This window comes from Lissotriton vulgaris, chromosome 3_2 (genome assembly GCF_964263255.1).
Source record: "Lissotriton vulgaris chromosome 3_2, aLisVul1.2, whole genome shotgun sequence".
Lineage (NCBI taxonomy): Eukaryota > Metazoa > Chordata > Amphibia > Caudata > Salamandridae > Lissotriton > Lissotriton vulgaris.
The window spans coordinates 151,635,061-151,652,436 of NC_141690.1; the positions used below are offsets into that span (position 1 = coordinate 151,635,061).

The 17,376-nt window shown below is 41.6% G+C and overlaps 1 protein-coding gene across 1 annotated transcript in view; it reads left to right on the forward strand.

Moving 5' to 3' along the window:
* Positions 1 to 16,976, forward strand: part of WFS1 (wolframin ER transmembrane glycoprotein) — a 330,063-nt gene extending 313,087 nt beyond the window's left edge. The window contains exon 8 of the mRNA XM_086964111.1: positions 11,422 to 16,976. Within this exon, the coding sequence (XP_086820237.1) occupies positions 11,422 to 13,230 (1,809 nt within the window). The 3' untranslated portion in view covers positions 13,231 to 16,976. The remainder of the gene's footprint in view (positions 1 to 11,421) is intronic.
* Positions 16,977 to 17,376: the final 400 nt, after the last annotated feature.

Sequence of the window (17,376 nt, forward strand, 5' to 3'; positions counted from 1 at the left end):
GGTAGCTCAAAGTCAGGACAGCCCACCACTCCCCCGGTAGCTGCAGCCTCCAAACCCCTTTAGTTTGCCCTCTAACTATAATGGCCATCCAGTGAGGGACAGAGTACACCATCCCTGCACCACTGGGGATCAATAGCATCTGATCGTTTGGTTTTCCAGTTTTTTCAAAGGGACTACTCTTTACTCTTTGTGACCAGCCTTCCACCCAAGCTGCCCACTTCCGACATGCTGACAGAGGATCTCCCCTCCTTGCTCTATCAGGAAGTTATGGCTCTCTTGACGAATAAAGCCATAGAGGGAGGGCTGGCATCAGCAGTAGGTCATGGTTGCTATTCCTGCTACTTTCTGGTGCCCTAGAAAGATGGAGTCCTATATCCTATTCTAGACCTGCACATTCTCAATCTCTTCTTGAAAAAGTGTGGAAATGAGCCTTTTTAGGAGCCCACCGGTGCATAGGGTTTACCCTTATCTGTCCACTGGTCCTTGAACCAACAATATAGAGATTGGCAAGGAAGCTGAAAAATCAAATAACAAGTTTATTAATCACTCATGAGTGGGACTACATCAATACAACACCCTCGGGCACTGTATGAGGGAGTACGTGGAATACAGAAACCAAGGGTCTTATATACCCAATTTGTTGCACAGTAAGAACGGAGACCCAAATAGAAGGTACAGGCATACACAGGAATAGCTATCGACTAACATGGACAGATAGAAACCACTTTGTCAGCAGAGTGTTAGCGGAGACAGAACTGCTTACAATAGTTGGAACAGCCTGACAGTTACATTCTATGACAGGTGCCTTCTAGCAGCTACATGCTTTTCTGAGCTTACACAGTGCTCCGGCTCAATACTGAAGGAGTTAACTACAATTGATGACTCAAGCAGAATAGAAAGGCAGGTAACAGTGAAGACGGCAGAATCACATGGCTAACAAAATGGGTGCCACCACCAAAATTGGCTTCAGCTTATGCTAATGCAATTATCTTGCAATCCTGGGAGTGTTGGATTTGCTGGACACATATTTCCACATCCCTGTTGTGCCTGCCCACAGGCGTTATCTGCGGTTCTCAGTGGGCCAAGAGTACTTTCATTTTGCTCTGCTCTTCTTCAGCTTTACCAGTGCTCTTCAAGTGCTCACGAAAGTGATTGTGGTGGTCGCAGCTCTTCTGCGGAGGTTAGAGGTTGCAGTCTTTTCCTACCTTGACTTTTAGCTGTTGAAGACTGGCTCACTGCAGACAGTTGTCTTCCACCTCCATACTATTTTGACCTTTTCATTCGCTGGGTTCATTATCAATGTGCCCAAGTCAGAGCTGACTCCCTCTCAGATGCTGCACTTCATCAAAGCCATTCTGGGCACGGTGCAGTTTCAGGACAATGCTCCTGAGTGGTGTGTCCTGGATATTCAGGTTAGGATGCCGATATTTCAGCCTCTATCCTGAATTTTGGTGAGAATGACTCTAAGGCTGCAGGGTCTCATGGCCTCCTGCATCCTGTTTGTGACACGCCCGCTCTATAGTGGGAACTGGAGTTCCAGTGGGCACAGCACCATGGGAATCTCTCCAACTTACTCCAGATCTCGAACGGAGCTACGAAAGATCTGCAGTGGTAAAGCAGACAAACGTAGCAGTCTATACCTAGCTGAACACGAATAGCATCCCCATCCAGTGGTGACAGAATGTCTCTTTCAAAAGTGGGAAGAACCCTGGTGAGATGTGTTCGCCTCTGCAGAGAACTCACAGTGCCCCAGTTCAGCGTGCTCGAGTTTCCAAGGCAGCTCTCACTCTGAGATGCCTATCATCAAGAGTGGAGCTATGACCTCATGTACACCTTTTCACCAATTCCGCTTTTTTCCAGAGTTCTCAAGAAGATCAGAATGACCGGTCCCAAGTCATTCTTTTGGCTCCGTATTAGGCATGAAGAGTCTGGTATCCTGAGCTGTTGAGCACGAACATTGGTGCTCCAATCAGGCTGCCTCTTTGGGAGGATCTTCAGTCACAGCAACAAGGCAGGGTACTGCACCTGACGACATTTGGTTTTTTGATGAAAGTCTGCAATGTTATCTTGGTAGCTGGGCATCCCTCTACCAAGATGGTATACGCCTGCTATTGGAGCAAGTTTGTGATATAGTGTACAGACTAACGTGTTGACCTTCTGTCTCCATCCCTTTCCCAAGTTATACTATTTATTCTTTCATTGGCCTAGCAGAGATCTTCCCTGGGTATATTTTTTGATTTCTCTGCATTTTTGCAGTTGGCAGACCAGCCATCCCTCTTTAAATCCCCTCTTGTACATAGGTTCTTGAAAGGTCTCCAACGTGTTTCCACCAGCACCTTTTATTGACCCCAGTAGGAGTTGAATTTAGTTCTTATGTTCCTGATATTCACTTTGAGCTACTTCACAACTGCTCACTCAGACTCCTAAACCTCACGCCACCATTTCTGGAGTTGATAACATCTGCACAGAAGGTCAGTGAGTTACAGACACTTTTTGCACACTCTCCATACCTTACCATCTACCCAGAAAACCTGACCCTTCTAAAGTGAGCATCCTTTCTACCAAAGGTGGTAACTCCTTTTCACGTAGGCCAGTCTATCACTCTGTCTACCTTCTATGCTCCACCACACGCCTCTAAAGAAGAGGAGAGGATCCACCAACTGATCCCAGAAAGAGTATTGGCGTTCTTCCTTGACCACAAAAGATTTCTGGGTGGACGATCATCTCCTCGTGGAGTACGTCAGAGCAAAGAAAGGGAAGGCGGTGCAGAAACAAACCATCTCACAATGAATAGTGCTCTGCATCAAAATCTGCTACACATTGGCCAAAAAGTAACCTCCTGAGGACTTGCGAGCTAACTCTGTCAGGGTCAAAGCTGTGACCACTGCATTAGTTTGTGGAGTTCATTTCCTGGATATCTGTCATGCAGAAATGTGGGCTGCATTGCCGATGTTTACGAAGCACTACTGTCTGGACTGTCAGGTCTAGCGTGACAGTCACTTTGCCTGTTATGTCCAGCAGGACATTTAGTCTACCCTGCATTGCAGCCCCACTTACAGGGAGGTATTGCTTAGGTATCCATTCTAAGGTAAGGAATCTGCAGCTAGAAGTCTCTATCAGATGAATGTTACTTTCCTTCGGTAACTCTTTATCTGGTAGAGACTCTGTCTAACCGCAGATTCCTTAACTGACCCTCCCCTGCTCTGGTAACGGATTATAGGGTCAAGGGTTCACCCATTCTAAGGGCACTATTTTCACACAACAATAGGCAGTGTTCCTCGTGGGTCCGCGTTTCTGGCATGGATAGTCGCAAAAAGAAACTGACGTCCGCATGTTGGGGGGATGCCAGAGGCAGCGCGCATGTCAATTATGGTGCGGATGATGCCACGAGGAGCTGAATGACGCCACCTACTTGTGCACAGGGCTACTGCTTATCTAATGTTTTAGAATACAGTCTGACGTCTGGAGAATATTCTAAGGTAAGGAATCTGCAGCTAGATAGAGTCTCTACCAGATAAGGCATTACTGGTGAGAAGCAACTTGTTCATTTAAAAAAAAAAGAAAAAGAGCTAAGGCCTTTGAACTCTAAAAGTGTTTTTTATAAACTGAAGGGTAATCTGAGGTTCCAGAGCAGATGTAAGTTGAATGAGTGAAGTGACTGTCCTGCAGAGTGGGGTTTTCTTTTCTTCTATTATATTTGTCTGCCTTTCATTGGAAGTATTTGTGCATAAGGCAGGGTCTTGAACATGTTTATAGGGACTATTATTATGACGTGCCTTAGTTTGTTTCTCAGTGCCGGTCTGAAAGCTGAATTGTAGACCACCTTGAGCTGGGAATTGGATATTTTGTCAGAAAAAGGAGCAGTGCTTTGACCTGGTCATAACGTGAGTCAATGGTATTTTGAGCTATCTTTACTAAATAAATTGGAGGGGAAATTGGTATTGTATATGCTTGTTGCTAGCACATAGTTTGAAGTTAGTCTTTTCAGTGTAGGGGTTACTGAGAGGAGACCTTTGGTACTGATTATCTTTTGCACAGGCTTCAGTTGGTGTTGAATAGTACATGCAACTTGGGTGATCTTTACTGGAGCCGTCAAGCACCAAATAGGTGAAGAGATGATACTTCCAGTAAGTCTAACCTCTGGCAATCACTCAGGGTAGCACTCCAACCCATTGTTCCTGTTGCTTTTATCCCCGGTTTAGAAAGTCCCCGGCTTGGCACTCTGCTCTGGACTGGAGCAAGGTCAAGACTGATTTGCTTATGGCTGGATCTAATCTGAGGTGGCATGGTGGGCAAAAGAGTGATGGGTTGGAATGCTACTGTTAAACCTTGCATCTTTTGGTATGGTTTCACATGTCTTTTTGCTTCTAATCTGTTTTTCACTGTGTGCTGAACATAGTTTTTGCTGGTTTTAGGACTCTGAGGCACTTTACTACTGCTGCCCAGTGGTAAAGTGCATGTGCTTTGTCTAAAATGTAGTGGCATTTTGTTTCTCCATGATTGGCATATTTGATTTACTAATAAGTCCCTTGTACAGTAAACTACACTTGTAAATCAAATGCTACTAGTGGGCCTGCAGCCCTGATTGTGCCACCCACATGAGTAGCACTTCAAACGTGTCTCAGGCCTGCCACTGCAAAGCCTATGGGTGCAGTTTTAAATTACCATGTCAACCTGGCAAGTTCACCTATTTGCCAGACCCAAACCATTTTATTACATTTAAGCCACCTCTACGGTAGGCTTAAGGTAGCCTCATTGGCATGGTGCAGTGTATTTGAAAGGTAGGACATGTGGTTTAAAGTTTTACATACCCTGGTTGTGAAAAACTGCTACATTCGTTTTTCACTACAGCAAAGCCTATCTCTCCTATAGGTTAGCATTGGAGGTGCCTTGTAACACTTTACAAGTGCAACTTCTAATTGGGAGCAGATAGAAAATTGGAGTTTGGTGTCTCTGGACTCACAATTTAAAAACACATCTTTTAGTGAGGTTAGTTTTTAAATTGCCGGTCTGAAAACGCCACTTTTAGAAAGTTGTCATTTTCTTGCTTTAACCACTCTGTGCCTTTGGCTGTCCCTAGAATACACATCTGGGTTGGATGACAATTGGGCTTTGTGAATTCACTCTGGACATTCACACACAAAGAGAGCTGAGGTGTGCCTTGCATATCCTGATGGCCCATCAACAGGCTGATGAGACTTCCTCAGCTAGATTGGTGGGAGGAGCTGACACTTGCACCTGAATAGGGTTGTGCCTTTACCCACACAACGAGCTGCTTACCCCCCTATAGTGTCTGGAGCCAGGGCCAGGAAGGGTGGTTTTATGTTCACTAAAGCAACCTTTCTTTGAAGTCGCCCTACTTCAAAGGCTAAAATGGAAACAAGTACTGGACATCTGACTCCATATACTCAGAAAACTTCTGGTCTGAGGACATTCTGCCAGGAAGAAGAGCTGTTGTGCTTCCAGAAGGGACTTCCACTTTGCTGCTTGCTTTGCTGTGTTGAGCTATTGTCTGCTGCTTCTTGTCTGGGAGTGAGAGTACTAGACTTTACTCTCTGCGTGCTGCTTTCTAAGGTTCTCCAAGGCGTGACTGAGCTTGCCTTCTGTTGCTGAAGTCTCTGGACATAAAAGACTTCACCTGCATCTTGCTGTCCACACCTGACTCCTCCGCTGTGAGTCCTGCCTTTCCATGGGGTGCCAAATGCAGTCCTGGGCCATTGGAGGTGAAGTTGGTGCTCCAACCAAGAAATCAGTGTATTGACTCCAAAGCGTCAGTTTGAAACTGGTGCATCCCTGCGAAACCGGCACATCGCCGCTGCCTTCTCTAAAGGTGCAGACACTTCTCGCCGAGTGCGTGAGGCAACGACCTTGACTTTCAACACAGCCCGACTTTACAGATGCAGTGCCTCCGAAGAACCGCTGCTGCATGAGTCTTGCACACCACCTCACAGAAATCTGTGACACACCACTTTGATTCCCTGCGTGGCTTTCAACCGACTCATCGCCTCTGCCCAGATTTTTTACTTCGCCACAGAATGAACGCACCGCGCTCCTGACATCGATGCATCATCAACGTTCGTCACCTTCAGAAACCGAGGCCTCGTACCAAGAACCAACTCATCATCTCCTCTGCACCACACATCGTCCTGGAGCAGCATCACCTTCATCTTCGATGCCTCACTTCCTCTGTGTGACATATCATCTTTGAATTCCAACACATCCATTATACTGTTAGGGGGGTGTCTGCTTGATTCCCTGTATCCAGCCCGTGCTCCTTCTCTGTTAGACTGAACATTTGGATTTTTCAGTCAAGCATGACCAGATATCCCCAGTTGGAACTATTAACCTTTAAGCACTGCATTTTGATTTAACCCCTTCCATGCTGGTGACGAACCCCAGCCGTCATGCACTAGGGTGCTCGTGTGCTGATGACGGCTGGGGTTCGTCATGGCCCGCCCGTGTTCTGCCGGCGGCCGCACACGGGGAAAATCGCGGCCGCACGGAAGGGGTTAATCTTTAAAACTTCATAACATGACTTGTGTACTTTACACATTGGCTCTATAGTTTAGCCTGACTGTTCTGTGCCAATGTCCCAGAGTGTGAGCACAGGTAAACTTTGTGTGCTACACTTACCCTGACTAGAGTGCGGTTCCCTACTGGGACAGGGTGCATACATCTGCCAACACGAGACCTCTATTTCTAACAGCTACCTCAAGCGATTGGCAGTGGCTAGACTTATTTCAAGCATCCTCCCATCACATTTTGTGTGTTATTTGCTAGAGCTGGTGAAATGTTAGCAATTGAGATGATGCTGAACAGAAATAAGCAAACAATGGAAAAGGGAGAGGCAAGTCATAAATGTTAGATGCACAGCTATCGTCCCACATACCTGGTTATACCCTCTGGTGCCCTGGTACAGTCCTAGATGCAAAGGTACAGGTTCAATATGGTAGATCTTCACATAATCAGACACTGCCTCCTTCGCTCGATAGAGGAGAAATGGTGGAGCTATGCAAACATGGCCTCTGTTATGCATCCCTCTCCCAAAGGCAAAAAAATAACTTACCTGCCATCCTTGACCAACTCTCACCACCTTCCCTACCGACTTTACCCTCCTGCAGCTGTACTTTCTGCTTTTAGTCAAAGGAGACAAGCAGCGCTGTGCTGACAGGCTCTCAGGTAGGCCTGGTAGTCTGGCCTGCAGTGCCTTTATGACATCACAACAGTGGGTAACCAGTTTTTTTTATCACCTGTTGCTATGTCATAGCAATGGGCTATGAGATTCAGAAACTGAAACAAATGATAGAGACTCTGTATGAGAGCCATACATAGCAGCACAGTAATCCTCTGAAAAAACTTGTGTTGAAAGGACATTGAACTTATACAACCAGACATATCACCAAGTTGTTACACTGGTCATAAACTACAACTTAGTGGGTATTTCATAGCAGACTTGACTTTTCATGAACGCACCACACGGGGAATAATGTATGTTACAAAAGTAGGAGAATCGCTATTAGGTTGGCCACATCAGGAGAAACTAGGTATTAAACTAGATCCTAATGCTGACCCTCCTGTATATTCTATTGATACAGTTCCCAAGGCTCCTATTTCACTTAAGGGTAATGATTCCTCTTTGGTCTCTAAGATCAAAAAAAGAGTATCCTGCATTATTCAGTGCATTATTCAGTGATAAACTGGGTGAGTACAAAGGTTTTAAACATCACATAAAAGTACATGCCAATGCCTTACCGGTACGTCATAAGGTCAGAAATGTTCCCTTATCTTACAGGAATAAGCTAAAAGATATGCTTAATGATATGTGTAGCAAAAAATAATTGATCCTATAGAGTCATCTCCTTGGGTTTCACCAGTTGTTATTTCTATTAAATCTGCGCGAGATCTTCGTTTATGCATAGACTTGCACAGTTTAAATAATGCTATTTGCGTGGATTCTCATCCTCTTCCCAATTTACATGAGATGGTTTCTACATTGGCTGATGCCCAGGTATTTTCATGCTTAGATCTTGCAAGTGCATACCACCAAGTCCTTCTCCATGAGAAATCAAGAGACTTGACTGCATTTATAACACCAGAGGGATTGTATAGATTTTGCAGGATGCCTTTTGGCCTAGGTAGCGCTACAGCCGTTTTTCAAAGGTTGATGAAGGAAACTTTAAATGGTCTCACTGGAGCAAAAGCTTTCCAAGATGATATCTTAGTCTTTGGAAAGGATGATGAAGAACATGACCACAATTTAACGAAGGTGCTGAATGCTTTATCAAACAAAGGTCTAACACTCCACGCAGACAAATGCAAATTAAAAAAAAAAGAAGTTGAATACCTGGGTCACTGCATCAGTGAAAATGGAATTAAGCCTAAAGCATCACATTTAGAGAATATTAGTAAAGCTCCTATCCCTGAGAACAAAGAACAATTAGTAGCTTTTATAGGCTTAGTAGGATGTTATGCTAAATTCATTCCTAATTATGCAACTGTGATTGAACCATTTAGAAATCTTCTAAAGAAGAATGCCAAGTATATTTGGACTGATACTATGACAGCAACTTTTTCCTCTGTTAAGGAGACAATTACAAAAGCTTAAACCTTTTGTAATTGGAAACACTGTATTGTAATAGTGGATGCGAGCAATTGTAGCTTAGGTGCAGTACTGATCCAAGAAGAATGGGGTAAAGATTGGATTGTAGCATATGCTTCAAGAACATTGAGAGAATCTGAGCGTCATTATTCTGTAATAGAAAGAGAGCTATTAGCTTGTGTATGGGGTGCTGAGCATTTCAGACCATTCTTATGGGGTACAAAATTCACTATTATGTCTGACCACAAACCGTTAGTGCTCATCTTATCACCTGGTGGTGGATGTACACTATCATCAAGATTGGCTAAACTGTCATCAAGGTTATAAAATTTCCAATATTCATTAGAGTATGTTCCTGGGAAATCTAATGTTCATGCTGATTGTATATCAAGGCTTCCTCTTCAGTGTAAAGATTCGGACAGTGTTGACACTGATGAGTGTGAAGTAGCACATGTTGTTTGTGATGTGAAGTTGGTGTTTGGTGAGAATTCCGTAGTGAATGAGCAAATGTTGAATGGAGAAATGGAAAAAGATCAGGAACTCAAAGAGGTTTATATTAAAGGATTAGCCGGAAGAAAAGGAACTCATAGGAAGTGTAGCTAGTTGTTACAAGATTAAAGATGAATTGGCCATAGAGAATGGAATTATCTTAAGGGCAGATACATTTATTCCGCCTTTTGGTCTCAGGAAAATGTTTGTTGATTTTGCTCAAGAAGGGCATTTTGGTATTTCAATTACTAGGAGACGTTTAAAAGACTCATATGTTAAGCACCAAGTGCGACTCTGTAAATTGTGTTCTAACAGTGACAAATCAGCTAAGGCTTTAACTACTTCTCTGCAACCGGTGGATTTACCTTCTGCACCATGGAGTAAACTAGGTATTGACATTATTGGCCCATTTAGTATAATACCGCATCAATATTCATTTGGTATAGTGCTTATGGATTATTTTTCTAAATGGCCAGAGATTAAGATGGCTAGAGAGGTTACCTCGGACACAATCATACAGTTCTTGGATGAAATCTTTTGTAAAGAAGGCATTCCTCAGGAGATTGTTACAGACAATTGGCTGCAATTTAATAGCAAACACATGGATGATTATCTAACAAGATGTGGTATAATTCACAAAAAGATTGCAGTGTTTCATCCAGAAGCCAATGGTCACATTGAGAGATTCAATAGGGTTGTTAAAGAGGCAATTCAGCTAGCTGTGGTGGAGTGTGTTGGAACAAAGCACTACAATCAATGTTACTTTCTTATAGAACAGCTCCTAATGCAGTTACTCTATTGACTCCCTTTGAATTATTGAGAGGACGTAAACCTAGTACAAAAGTAGTACCATGGTGGTTAATGAACAAGGATAAAACACGAGCTGAGTTTGCTGAGATTGATTTCAAAGAAATTTGTAGGAAAGTAGATGCTTATAAAACAAAAATGAAGAATGATTTGTTAAAAAATAAGACTGTGAAGAATGTTTTTATTCAGGTTGGAGATTTAGTACGGTTGAAGAAAGGTTGTTTTGTACGTAAAGGATCATCAAATTGGTCTGATTCCTTTGAGGTAGTTGAAGTATTTAAACATGCAGTATGAATGGAAAATGGGAGTGTTTGGAATTTCAACAGAGTTTCTAAGTTTAAAGGCTAGAAAGAATTCTGTGATGACAATTCTTTAAATGTATTTTTGGATGTCAATAATGAAGCCTTGAACACTTCAAATTCTGAAACATCCTAGTGAACCATGTGTTTCTGCGTCCACATGCTCAACAAGAAGCTCAAGAATTCGCAAGTTACCTATCAAACTTAAAGATTTTATGCTTACTTAAAAAATATATATATATAAAAGGAGGGAGGTGTGTTGATATTTAAAGTTGACACAAGCCCACACGCGCGCGTGTCAACTTCAAATAATATTCTTGTGGTATGATTTTATTTGAATGGTTGACGCGCGAGTTGTGTATGTTTGATGGCCGCGTGAGTTGTGTATGTTTGAGCGGTTAACTGGAGATATAGGCATGGATGTTGCGGTTACTATTATTCTTTCTTTGTACCTGACTTGTAACAGATGTGAAATAAACATCTCTTCATAGTATCTGCTTCATTACCTTTATTGTACTTCAAGAACCAGGAAGGAGGCTTTTTCAACAGAATTATGGTTGATGGGAGTGTCGAATGATGGCTCACATATATGTACTACAGTGTACTTGGGGGACTTGATATCAGCATAATTCTGTGCCATGTGACTATGAAATGTGTATTGGGAATCATGAAAGTCTGTGATATAACTTGTTAGAAATTAATGTGGATTTGTGTCCTGAGGTGTCTGGGGTACTGTTTCAGAGACCAGTTAAAAACAAAAAAAACGCATTATAGTGAGGCATCCATATGTTTTATCAATCCATTGCATATGATTTAAATATTCAAGGGAGCTGCTAGTAGCTGCTAGTAGTAGGTAAAGTAACAATTTTGATTGCATTCTAATTTTAGTATTATATCATAATGAAATGGAATGTGACTGCTGCCCTTTAGATACTTTTTGGGGAAGAAACTACATTTGAAGTGCATGATTGCTACTTCTGTTTTTCCCTAACCGTAGCTTTCAAATATATCTCCGTTTAGGTATTCTGTTGGATATATCAACACTTTAAATTGTTTTCAAAGATCAGGTTTGGCGCAACAATTTTTCAGCTTCCAGTTTGTCATTTGTTTAGTATTTAGGTTTTAAAAATACAATAGAATAAAAGTAAGCACAATTTGAGAATTGTTGTTACCTGTTTCCAACAAGAAAATCATTGTTGTATTAAATAATGTGTGTTTCTCTTTCAGATTGTCCGATATCCACTTCATGCTATTATCGAAATAAAGGAGTATCTTATAGAATTTGCCTCTAAGGCTGGAATGCACTGGCTATCAACTATTATGCCAACTCATCACATCAATGCTCTAATTTTTTTCTTCATTATTAGTAATTTGACTATCAATTTCTTTGCTTTCTTTATCCCTCTTGTCATTTTCTATCTATCCTTTATTTCAATGGTTATTTGTACGCTTAAGGTTTTTCAAGACAGTAAGGCATGGGAAAACTTCCGTACCCTAACAGACTTGCTACTTCGTTTTGAGCCAAACCTGGACGTGGAGCAGGCCGAAGTAAACTTTGGCTGGAATCACTTGGAGCCATACCTTTATTTTCTAATATCAGTGTTCTTTGTAATTTTTTCTTTTCCCATTTCGAGCAAAGAGTATATACCTTGTTCAGAGTTGGCTACAATCTCTATTTTCTTTACAGTAACAAGCTACATGAGTTTAAGTACTAGTGCTGAACCCTACACACGAAGAGCTATTTTTACAGAGGTAGCTGCTGGCATCCTTTGTTTATTCGAAGCACTCCCCGAAAGCTGGTTTTATCTTCGATTCCTTGGTAGAACCTATTTCACCATTCCTATTGGCAATTTATTTGTGCTGAATGTAAGCATCCAGTGTCTGTTGTTTGTCTATCTTTACTATATGTTCTTTAGAATGGCGCAATTGAGAAACTTTAAAGGTGTTTATTGTTATTTGGTTCCATATCTGGTGTGTTTTATGTGGTGTGAATTGTCTGTTGTTATACTGCTTAAATCCTCCATTATTGGTTTAATTCGGGCGTCAGTTGGATACTTCCTTTTTCTCTTTGCACTGCCAATTCTTTCAGTAGGCGTTGTTGTAATGTGTCTTGTCCAGTTCATAAAATGGTTTATTGCGTTGGACTTTACAAAAATAGTGGTAACACTTGTTTTATGCTGTGTTCCACTGCTTATTCGATGGTGGACAAAGGCAAACTTTTCCACCATGGAAATAATGAAGTCTGTAAGTAGGAGCTCTATAGTGAAGCTCATTCTGGTGTGGATTACAGCAATAGTGGCGTTTTGTTGGATGTATGTGTATCGATCAGAAGGAATAAAAGTCTACAACTCCACCTTAACATGGCAGCAGTATGGGTTTCTATGTGGACCTCGCGCATGGAAAGAAACAAACATGGCCCGCACTCAGATTTTATGTAGCCATTTGGAAGGACACAGAGTGACATGGACTGGCAGGTTCAAGTATGTCCGTGTAACAGAAATTGAGAACAGTGCAGAGTCAGCAATAAATATACTTCCATATGTTATAGGAGACTGGTTAAGATGTGTATATGGGGAAGCATATCCCGCCTGCGATCCACAGAATATTACTTTGCAAGAGGATGAACTTTGTCGCCTTAAGTTTCTTACGAAGCACAACTGCCATATAAAAAAATTTGATCGCTATAAATTTGAAATATCCGTAGGAATGCCCTTAAATGGTGCTAATGGAAATCATACTATTGAAGAAGATGATATAACAAAAGATATTGTGCTTCGAGCTAGTAATGAATTTAAAAAGGTTTTGCTAAATTTGAGGCAGAAGAGTATCATAGAGTTTAGTACAATTCTGGAGGGTCGACTAGGTAGCAAATGGCCTGTGTTTGAACTAAAAGCCATCAGTTGTCTAAATTGCATGGCTAAGCTGACGCCTGCTTCAAGGCATGTGAAAATAGAGCACGATTGGAGACTCACCGTTCGGAAAGCTATCAAATTTGTGTTTGATTTTTTCTTCTCACCATTCCTGGCTGCTGTATGAAACGTTTCCAAATCAAATACACTTGATACGGTTTCAGAGTTTTCCTAATAGAGGGTCTCTAGACTGTAATGCCTGTTGTGTTGGTTATGACCTTAGGGACGCTATTAATGCACTGGATTTTTATGATGCCACCAAAATAATGCAAAACCTTACTGTGTTTGCCTTTCCGCTTCAAATTTAACGTTGGGTGTTCTACAAGTGCCTGCTAATGTTCTGCACGTAAAATTATATTATCTGCTCACCACTTTATCTCTAGATGCACTTTTGCTGTACAGAGTCGTTATGGTTCCAAATATCCTGCCACTAGCCATTAACCCTAGTTTGAAAAGGAGATGTGGCTTGTGTGTTCATTTTATGTATGATAGTTGCATGTTGAGAGACTGTTTACCTTGTGCTGTAGTTCCTTCTTGAAATAACCGTGACACTGTGGAGGAAATACATGGTAAATTTCAATGGAATATATACAGTGATAAATAAAACCTTTATAAATATTGCATATTATTCCGTCTCAGGGTTGCACTAGCATTGTGGTTAATGTATCTTTACTCTCATTACCTCTGTTTGTGTTAGAACCTATGCACTAATTGTGACATTGCGGTGTAAATTCTGTATTTTATTTAGTGTACATTTGAGCTCATACTTCAAAATATTTGCCTTCTGATGAAAACTTTAACACATTTTACGTATTCATGCTAGTTTGTAAATGTTTACATTTAGAATATGTCAAATTGACAATGCCATACTTAAAGCTTTCTATATGTTCTCATTAAAAAAAGCACCCTAATCCCTCAGGTTTGCTGTGCACCAGTACTAAATCACAATTCCTTGGTCATGGTTTTAAGAATGCTTATTGAACTTCTCAGGTACGATTTAATGATGGTAAATTGTAAACCAAAAATGAAAGTGTCTATTAGTCAGATCTCATTATGACGGTCCGTGCATTGCCTGACAGTTATTATAGGAAATGTGGTTTCAGCACATCTAGTTCCACTTGGATATAGAAGATTTATTTTTGCTCAGCTTCAGTTTAAGCCATCACTACCTCCTTTCTATCCAGCTGCTATCATAGTCCGCTACAGTACATTGTCCATCGTGCCCTCACCAGGGGGCCCATTAGGATGTCGGGCGGATCGCCACCGGTATGCGGGCGGTGGCGATCCGCCCGACATCCTTGTCCGCCAGCCACCCATTTCCCCCCGCCATATTACTATGGCGGGTGGGACCGCGGCAGATGGAAACACCGTCCGCCGCTTTTCGCCCCGGCCGCCCTGCGGCCGGGACGGAAAAGGGTTTATATGGTGGCTTTGTCTATCAGACACCGCCAGCCATATTAGGATGGGCTTTGGGAGATGCCTTTCCGTGGCAGCAATGCCGCCACGGAAAGGCAGGCGGTCTTTACTTTGGGGGACCCCTGCGGGCCCCCATGGTGAAGGCTAGGTGGGGGGTGCACATGGGGGGTACCTGTGGTACCCCCCTGCATTTGCATACACAATGCGGCAGGCACCGCGCTGTGCCTGAGACATTGTGTATGCAAATGCATACCATGCATTCATAACATTGCGGCTGGTGCGGGTGTGAACACCGCCCGCCGCAATGTTATGAATCCATGATGCGCCCGCCAGTGTGGCGGGCGCATCATAATGGCCATGGCGGGACCGCCGCTGAGATCGCGGGCAGTCCCGTTTTGCACGAGGATGGCAGGCGGGCAAAGTCCGCCCGCCATCCTAATGGGGGCCTAAGTTCGAAGCAGGTAAAAAAAATCATGCATAGACCATGAAATAATCAAACATTTCCAAAATGCCTTTAAGACCCTCACATTTGCTGCTGCTGCCACTGCATTACACATTAGTAGTATTATTTTTAACAAATGGAGATTTATTTTGAAGCTACAGCGAAATAATCTGTCTCACAAGATGTGTATTACTTTAAAATGCAGGAAATTGTTATGTTCCTCACTTATGTATTAAAATGCGTTTTTCAATTACTGTACATGTTTTGCAACTAAAAAGTGTATCAGTCTTCTAAGTAATTGCCAATAATCTCTTGCTTTATATGTTGATCCAAGATGAAAATGTGCTTGTAAAATCAATAAATGTTGACAATCACTGTACCCGCATCAATGGACTGTGCAACATAAATATCTATACCATAGAGTATCTTAATGGTGAGATCACAGTTTCAAATAGCACAATAATCTTAATAGAAAATATTTTGAAGACTGTCCTGACACAACCTGTTCAGTCCACTTTATTTTCTCATGGTCCATGATGCTGACAACAAATGCTCCAATTCTGGTTACTTACTATTTGTCCTTTGTACTGCAATGGCCAGAGCTGATGTCAGGTGCTTGGCTTTCTCATCTTCTCCTATCATGAAAAACAGCAACCATGTTTACTCCCACAAAGCCTCACTCACATGCTGAGCAGGCAGAGGACATGGTTATTTTCCCACAGCTCTTCCCTTGCAACTGTTCATGATCTGCATCCTGCATTCCTCTTGGAAAATGTGCTACTGGATCCCACTCTCTCATTTATGTCACAATGCAAAGTGCTGATTCCTGTTTATATCAGCATATTGGATCTTGTTTACAATGGCTTATTGGGCCTTGTGGCTAAAATATATATGTGAATCTTATTTCAGCCAATGTGATTACTAAAGTTTGTCTCAACTGGGCTAACTCTGTTTATTATATGTAATAAACAGGAAGAAAGTGTTGAACATTGGACCATGGTTTGGTAATAGAGATCCACTTTAACCCACACAGGCAAAAAACGGTTTATTACGTTACATCAAATCTAAAACTGCTTTAAAGATAAAGTATGCACTTTCTCAGGGCATCAGATTTATGCAAACAGTATGACGACATGACTATCATTCAGACCTTCTAGGAAATTCCTTGCCGTCTCATTCTTCTAAAATGGTGACTTTTTCCTTGGTGGACCACCTTTGATTTCAAAAGGTGGCAAACAATGCCTGACGTGTGGGCCACAAGCTCCTCCTTGATGCCCACTAGGGCCCTTTTCCTGACTAGGGTCCCAGTGTTCAAATGGAGAAGTCCATTCCTCCAATCAGCTAAATTTACTGCAAACATTACAGCATCTTCTGTGCCTTCTGTAAATGTGATAAATTTATGAGAGAGACGGTAAACATTCTAGGATACACTGTGCCAATAAAAGAGATGAAATAGGCATTTTTGGCGTGGATGAGCAATGTGTATAGTTCATAGTGTTGTTAAAGTACACCAATGCACTTTTAGTTCGCTGGTTACGAAACTGTCAAACATGTTTTGACTGCTGTCTTAAACAATAATTTAAATACAATGCAAGTTTTTTTATACTTGTCATATGCAGAGTAATGTTTAAGTACCTTAAACGTTCTTAAATACAGTATTAGGTTATCATTTATGAAATGTGAAACTTTAACTTGGATATTTTGAAGCAGTTATAACAATTGCGCTTTTAGCTAATTTAAGATGCTACCAAGCTTTTTTTTCCTGACATTTTGTTTTCGCTTTGTGGCCTTTTTTAATGCCCAAATATTTTACGTTTCTACTGAGAGTACTCTGATTTGCATGTTTGAAGCACCGTAGTAATACGTAAGCACATAGGCGCTGTACGTTCTATCTAAAGGCCTACGAGTTAGTTAAGTCATTAGCATCCTGTACAGACATTTAACTCTCCAGTGACAATGTTCAAGGCTTCCATTTCATCTGTTGTGAAAGATTAAAAACTCTTTATGCAATTGAACTTATGTTGTTATATTTATTATTTGTTGGAATTTTACATTTACAATGTGTAAGACTGTTTGGTAGAAGTAGTAGGACACGTGAACTCTTAAAATTATGTTTAATAAATATGTTTTAACAACTGGTCATGTATTTTATTTCAGAAGAGACATGTAAAAAAAGATTCTAAAAGAATTCTATTTGCATTTTACAGCCTGCGCATTTTTTTGAAAATAGTATCACTCCAGGCAATCCCACGTGCGTGTCTTTTGTGGTCCTTGACAGCTTGAATGGTTATATTTTCAAGCCCTGTATATGCATGAATTATTTCAGGTTAAGATTGCTTAGGAAGATCCTCCCTTTTATTCCATCAGAACATCGGAGAACCCTGACACAAGCCATGGTTATTAGCCGTCTGGATT